Source organism: Tigriopus californicus, chromosome 1 (genome assembly GCF_007210705.1).
Source record: "Tigriopus californicus strain San Diego chromosome 1, Tcal_SD_v2.1, whole genome shotgun sequence".
Lineage (NCBI taxonomy): Eukaryota > Metazoa > Arthropoda > Copepoda > Harpacticoida > Harpacticidae > Tigriopus > Tigriopus californicus.
In genome coordinates this window covers 12425352-12433010 of record NC_081440.1, presented here as the reverse complement: position 1 = coordinate 12433010, position 7659 = coordinate 12425352, and the positions used below count along the sequence as shown (strand labels likewise).

General features: G+C 42.4%; 1 protein-coding gene across 1 annotated transcript; it reads left to right on the top strand.

Annotated features, from left to right (window-relative positions):
- The first annotated feature begins 3136 nt into the window (after positions 1–3136).
- On the top strand, positions 3137–7331 carry LOC131881486 (tyrosine-protein kinase hopscotch-like). The gene is made up of 2 exons (XM_059228373.1): positions 3137–3216; positions 3354–7331. The coding sequence occupies exon 2, from the start codon at positions 3371–3373 to the stop codon at positions 7019–7021; it is 3651 nt and encodes a 1216-aa protein (XP_059084356.1). The 5' UTR covers positions 3137–3216; positions 3354–3370; the 3' UTR covers positions 7022–7331.
- The last annotated feature ends 328 nt before the right edge of the window (positions 7332–7659 follow it).

Genomic DNA, 7659 nt, shown 5'->3' with positions numbered 1-7659 from the left:
TCTAATACTGTACGTTTTCAAAAACATTCATGAGTTTTGTCCCTACCCATGTTTTTAGGGTCAATTCTAGTGACCGTAGAAGCTTGACGTGCTTCTTGAGAGCACCTCCAAGCCTTCAAGAATCCAGGCTAGATAGAACAATGAAGTCGAACTCTCTTCATTCTCGGACTCCCTCTTTGATCAATTTGTTGCTCTCAAATGTTCGTAGGGCGTATGTAGGCATTGATCCTGACATTGATGTAATAGGATTTAAGTCAGACTTGGATAAGTTTTTGACCAAAATTTCCTATCAACCTTATTGTAAGGTTAGGTTTTAGGGTTAGGCAAGGGTTAGCCAGCTCCGCCAACTCTAAATCATTGGTTGATCAAAGCATACATATAAATAAAAGTTAAATACAATTAATATATTTTTGTTCTTGAACTGCTGAGATTCAAATCCCAGAAGTGTTAAGGAAGTCTGCAAAAAAAGAAATAATAATAACATCATAAACCTCTAGCACATCCTTTAAATACGGTAATGTCCAAATCTTCTTGATTTGGTACAATAAAGTAGTAGTTCTAGCATCCCAGTACTTAATACACAAAAAAGCAAAAATGAAGATACTTGCATTTCAGTCCAGGTCTGTTCACCCTGAGAGATTGCTAAATAAAGCACCCAGAGGAACCAAATTTGATCCAAAAACCTGCATGGTTTAGGGAATTAATTTGGGGGTCTAAGTTAGGAGACACCTCCAAGGCCTTTTGATTTCAAAGATTTTGAAGTAATGAAATATATTGAAACCTTTGGCAAATCCTTCAAGATTTTGCAAGATTAGTTTGTTGTTGTCTTTTCATGTGTCTTTTTGCTTTAAAACAGGTTCATATGTTTGCGTTTGAGAAAGTTTTTCCCTGTGAAAATAAATCATTGTTCATGAGTCTTTTTTGCTGTTCAAGAGGCTTCACAGGCTCAGGCGCTCGTGAAATTTTTTCCTCTAAAAATTGATTGCTTGATGCTTTCAAAATGTGTTTTAGGGATTATTTGGCCCTCAAAAAGACTTTTTTCCCCCGAGTCCTATGTGACTGGCTGTAATGTTTTTCTTTCTCAAAGTGCTCGTTATCAGGGTTGCTACATTACTTCTTTCTTGAGTTTCCTTTATTCATCATGCCCTCTTTTCCTTAAAACATTCATTTTGAAATTAGTTCGAACCTTAAAAAAACCTTTGGCTTTTTTTTGGATATTTTATTATTTCTGAAATGTTTTGCTCATTTTTCATATGTCTTCCCTTTTTAACTAGAAATTAAGTTTTCATGGTCTCTTTTGTGAGTAAGGTATTGCAAGATTTTGAGCTATTTTGAGGCTTTGCAAGAAAAAGAAAAAAAATACTTTTACCCTTGTGATATTGCAAATCGATATCAATTCGTTGGGAATTCGAATTCAGACATAACCGGGGCATTTTGGAGCTCCTTATGACCCAACAAGCTATAAATATGCCAAAATGTATTCGGGTATTTCTATGAAAAGTTGTTGGGGCTTTTTGACCACCATCTTGGTCAAATTGAAATATCATGATGATGAAATTCAACATCTTTGCGACTAACAAAGGAATAAAAGAAAACAAATGCAATTGAAACAAGAAATTAGTCATTTCCAAGAGGAGCTCACACATTCATACTGTGGGAAAAGTTGATGTTTCAGATGGTTTATGATAGATATAATATACCATGGACTTGACCCACAAATTCCCCAAGGCTAGAATTTCATATACCATTCGAATTACGTTAGTCAAAGTAAGTCTTAGTAATTGTGGTTGGTTGTTCCACTGTTCTCTCGCAGTCTGCCAATAATGATATTGACTAAGACTTTGCGCTACAGAAGAGAGGACATAATCATGTTATATTGATGTCCACTCTTCAGTTTCAAGTAACCTGTTTCATGAAAGAACCAGTAACAAAAGATCTTTGACACATAGACGGATTGGCAATGTACGACCCAAAATAACGCCACCTCATCGAAACCCTCACTTAAACCTCAAACAAGCCAGAGTTTGACAAGTCAATTAAAAATAATTCTAGTTTTGAAACATTGCCTGACAACTGACCAGAGTCACAAGAACAACCATCGTCCGTGTCCCCGTTGGTCCTTCTTTAGGGTACCCCCAGTTGGTTTGAGCTGCCGTTTTTTCGCTCTAGCTTTACTGCCTTTCACGTTTAGTCTAGTGCCCTGTATTAGAAGAGTACGACAGTGAGTTCAGCGCGTTTAAATGCGTCCCAGTCCCACACCAAACTCGTTTTTCATAATGTTATTGCATTAAAGGTTAGTTTAAAGGTTGAAGTTGCATTTCAGACATCCTTAAACGTAAGTTAATGTTTTAAACACCACTTTATGTGCCACTTTGTCCATTTTCTGGTGAAAAAGTGCATAATCTGAATTTGGTGTTGTTGTGATTGCAGGTAATGATGCTTAAAGAGTAACTTCAGCCTTATAACTAACCAATAAGCGATAAACATTTACCAAGATGCGTTTGATTTGGATCTGGGACGCATTTAAACTCATTGTTTTGGAACGGAATTAAAGGTTCAAAATTTCACCGCAATGGTGCGCTGAACTCAATGTCGTACTCTTCTAATACAGGGCACTAGTTTAGTCATAGAAGAAGTAACGTAAAAGAGTAAAAATCGAATTTGTTGTGGCTTTTTACTGCAACTGAATCGGTATCCAGTGGACAATTCAACTCTGGCCGATGGAAAGCAGCGCCTCTACAATCAGAAATTATACCTTAGTAGCCGGTCAGCGGACATTCATTCCCTCTGAAAACTAGTCCGCCTGGCTAGTTCTCATCGCACTCTCTAGGAGTGACTTCCTCTATGGTTTACTGTAGTCATCTAGGTCTCCCCCGTCTCCCCCCCTCCCTTGCCGAGTAATTCTTGGAATTCATAACAAAGAGAGCGCTTGATTTCTTGGCAGCGTGACCTTCACATGCTTACCAGATCAAAAAATGAACCTGGCCCACTCCTTGGGTGATCAAAATTTGTAAAGCACACTTTAATTTTACTCAAAGTAAACAATAGATTACCTATTTAAAGGCTCATCATCAATGAATCTTCAGCGATTGTTATAAAAGACAAAAACAGAACGTACGTATTTCTGAGGCCTATCGTCACGCTTAAATGTCATAAGAGAAACGTGCGTAACAAAACATTTTCTATCCTTAATCTCCATTAACCACTGATCTTGGCGTAAGTGTCTTCTAGTTGTTTTTCGTTTGACAATCATCGTACATTCTTCCCACATAGCCATACATTAATTCATAGAACACCAATCCTTATGCCTCTTTCTTAGGCGAGATATTGACGGTCATTGAATTTTCTCCCAGGTTCATTTGAAGTGGAGATGGAGGAGGGCGGCCAGTCCATCCTCTTGTTTCCCCTCAGTGAGCCCAAAGTGTCCTTAAATGTGGTCCAAAGCCACTTTATTGGGGGTTCATCCATCCACACGGAGGATGTGGTCCTGTACATTTGCCGTGATCGCTTGGATATCCGACCTATCGCGTGGCCGCTCTTTGGCCTTAGGGCGGCTGACGGCCTTTGGTTGGCCCCTAATCAAAATATTCATGAACTTGATCGCATGAAACACTTCCCTTTAGAATTCCGCCTTCGGTTCAAAGTTCCTGTGCCCTTGCGTTTAGCCGAACTTGATCCCAATGCCATGAAGTACTACTATGAGCAAATCAGACATGAATACATCACTGGTCGAACCATTTCGTCCAAGTTAGAAGAAGTGGAGATGTACCGAAAAAATGGGGTGTGGCACAAGATTCGTTCACTGCCCCAACCGTCCAATGAAAAAGATGAGCATTTGATGAAGGACCTTTGGATTAAAGCCCTAGAGATTTCCGGAATTCTGGTGGGGATTGAAGTGAAAGAAGAGCGAACTCAGTTGTCGAAAGCCCTCAAGCAGATCGACAAGTTCTTGCCCAGTACTCTTTGGTACGGGGCGTTTCAGAGGCTTTTACATTCGTCCAAAATTCGTGAGGGTCTCATTAGGCGTTGCCAAGACCTCGAAAGAGAGAACAAACCCGTCATAGAATTGAAAATTCATTTTTTGACTTTAGTCGAACGGTTTATGCCCCATTACTTTGAGGAGTCATTCACAGGCGAAACCACTCAACCTGGGACTCAAACCACTTTCGGGATCTCTGTCATAATTCGGCCTCCGGGAAAGGACGTGGAACCGAACCTAGAAATGGAGCCTTTGCCCTTTCGACCCCGTGACAAGCGAAAAGAACTCTGTCTTATCGACCAACTCAGTCAAATATCAGTGGAAGAACGAGACGACGGCGTGATTGGGATCCAATTGGCTCGAAAGAATGGCATTCCTTTTTACATGAACATGAACTCGAAAATGGAAGCCTTGGCCTTTCTAAGCCATGTGTGTGGCTATTACCGACTCTGTGAAAAATGGACTATAAGTTTGACCACTTTTATTGTCTTCCCGTCGTTGGATCAATACCTTTCCGAAAAAATCCATGGTCCCATCACCCGCGAATTTGTGAACGAGAAGATGAATGCCAGCAATCGGAAGAAACCTGGTTGGTATCTAATGAGTCAAGGTACGGAGAAATACAATCTCTTTTATTTGCACGTTTGGGTTGAAGGCAAAGCCAAACCAGAGGTGTTTGCCATCGGGAAATCAGCCAATGGCTTCGAGGTCATCGGTTTGGGCAAGGGAACTTTCAAGACCATGCGAGAACTCCGAAGCATGTTACACGAGCACCAAAACGTCCAATTTGAGAATTGCATTCATCCGTCCGAATATGACAAAGCCTCGACTTTGCTTTTGTGCCGATCTACGATCAAATTAAGGGGCGATGTTCTGGGCACGGATTTGGATGCCAAGGAAAATGGGGAGAAAGTTGTCATTCAGTTCAATCAGCTCAGCCGATTCGAGGCTCTTGTCCAGGAGGGCGTTTACACCGCGGTTTGGCCCGGGTTTTGGCAGAAACATCGCGACAAGAAGGAAGTAGCTATCAAACAACTCAAGCGGGAGTTCCGCCGATCTCATCTCGAAGACTTCTTGTATCTCTCTCAAACAGTTTTGTCGTGGGATCATCCTTCGCTGATCCAATATTTTGGCACAACCCTGACGTCCAAAGCCAATCCCATGGCTTTGGTTTGTGAATACTTCAAACTCGGCCATTTGGCAGGGTATCTCGAGTGCCATGGGACCGAGATTGAAGATCTTGATCTCATGGAAGCCGCCCGAAGCGTCACCAACGGTGTGTGGTACCTTCAAGAGAAAAATTTGGTCCACGGGAAAATCCGCTGTGAAAATGTCTTTGTTTTCCAACACGATGATACTCGATTCCACGTCAAACTAGGCGATCCGGGCCTAGATAACGAGTATACCACGGGTGAATACCACTGGCTGGCTCTAGAGCAACTCTTGGCACCGGATCCATGCTCCAAACGCCACATAACGTTGAAAACGGATATTTGGGCGCTTGGAACCACCTTCTGGCAGATCTTCTCGATGGGAAGTGAGCCATTGCCTGAATTAGGGAATGAAGAGGTTCGTCAAAAGTACATCCAAGGATTCCGATTGGAGCGTCCAAGTCGCATCAGTCCGAGCCTCAACATGATTTACCAAATCATCACCGACTGTTGGAACCCAATTCCAGATGAACGAAGATCCCCTCAAGTGATCGTCCGGGATCTCTCTCAACTCTTGTACCGTTTGTTCAACTCCCGAAATGTTAATACCTACATGATGATTGATGATTTTGATAGCCCCGTCAGTTCTAGTAGCCCAATTCATTCTAACGACAGCTCCAGCTGCAGATCTACTCTGATGGCTTCGGCCGAGACCGAAGTCACCAACATGGGTGCAGCGAAAAGCTTAGAGCTTCAGAATGGCACTACCAAGTTCGTGCCCATGTTCCAGTTCATGATGAGCAATCATGCGGTTCGTAATCAAATCAATCAGGAGCCGAATCCGAATCCCTTTTTCAAGGACATTGTCCAGTCCTGGGTCGAATCTCAGAACGGCAATGGAACAGGATCGTCGGATTGCAGTCCTTATCATGTTGGGACATCTCAGTTCACCTCCCAGACATCGCTCAGTTCCTTCACAACCACGGACTCGGTCTCATCGATCTACACCATAGACAATGATACTCAGCTCACATTCAATGAAGAACGCCCATTGGGGGTGGGGAATTTTGGAGTGGTATACAAGGGGATTTTGACGAAGAATAACGGTGAGGAAGAGAATGTGGCCATCAAGAAGTTGAAAGATGATTTGGCAGCCGGTGACATGCAGCAAGAGCTGAAGATCATGCGGATGCTCAAGCATAAGAACATTGTCAGTATCAAGGCCACCTACAACACCAGCAATATTCTCATTGTCATGGAGCTTCTCTCAAATGGCTCCTTGAACGACTATCTCCGAAGTCACAAAGATATGATCCAATATCCCAAGCAACTCTTCGAATGGGCTCAAAACATTGTCGAAGGCATGGTGTATCTCAGTCAGATGAAAATTATTCATCGCGATCTCGCTGCCCGAAATATTTTAGTCGATAACGATTGTCAGGTCAAAATCTCCGACTTCGGCCTTGCAAGGACTCTCAATTCCGATGTTTATAGCATGTCCTCGGACACAGATCTCCCGGTCCCATGGATCGCTCCTGAAGGTCTACACCAGCGGACATTTTCCGTGAAATCCGATGTCTGGAGCTTCGGAGTGACCTTGTGGGAGATCTTCTCATATGGAGAAGAGCCGTTTCTCGATGGGTGTGAGAACTTCTTCCGTACGGCCATGCCCACAGAAGATCTCCAGATGTTCAAGCAACGCCAGCAGGACGAGGTCAAGGAGTGGATCCGCCTCCTGGATCATGGAGCCCGCCTCGGGCAGCCCGATAAGTGTCCAGTTGCCTTATATACCAAGGTCATGAGCGAATGTTGGCATTTGAAGCCCGAGATCCGGCCCAAGTTCGAGACCCTGGCCAAAATAATTAATCAAATTGCTTTGCAAATGACTTGATCGTTCTGTGTGTGTGTTTGAAAATGTAGATCAAATTGAGCTGCATTTTACAAATCGTAATCGTGATTCGTGTTGAAATGTATCCTGGTATTTAATTGTCAGCAAAGTTACAAAATTGATCGCCATATGGTTAACATGCAAGAATATTTACACATTTTTCCCCGGTAAAATTTGAGCAGGTATGCTTTACTAACATTAGAATCATCAACATATTATCAGAAAGTTGGAGAACTAAATAATTGAAAGCATTTGCTTGTTCATGGATTACGATTGAGTGGAGAAATGAATGTGATTTCATGCTACTTTCTGATATATTTGTCAAAATATTCTTGGCATTTCCCTGCGATTTTCTACCAAGCCGTTCTCATGATAACTTGCCCACACTTTTGTTCTTGCAGTAGTTGGAGGCATCAAGGCCTAGTGCCACATGAAAACCAGTGCAAGGGTCAGGCAAGTGAAAAGGAAGCATTTCCTCTCTTACCTCTTGCCAGTTCATACGGTAAATGTGCAAAGGAAATTCTTTACTCAGGAAATTAATGTCATGCATGGTAAACGGAATCGGATGCCAAATATGTCCAACATTTGCTCCTCAGTCATAATCCAGTGTTTCGTCTGGACCAAGTCTTTTGAGATATCAC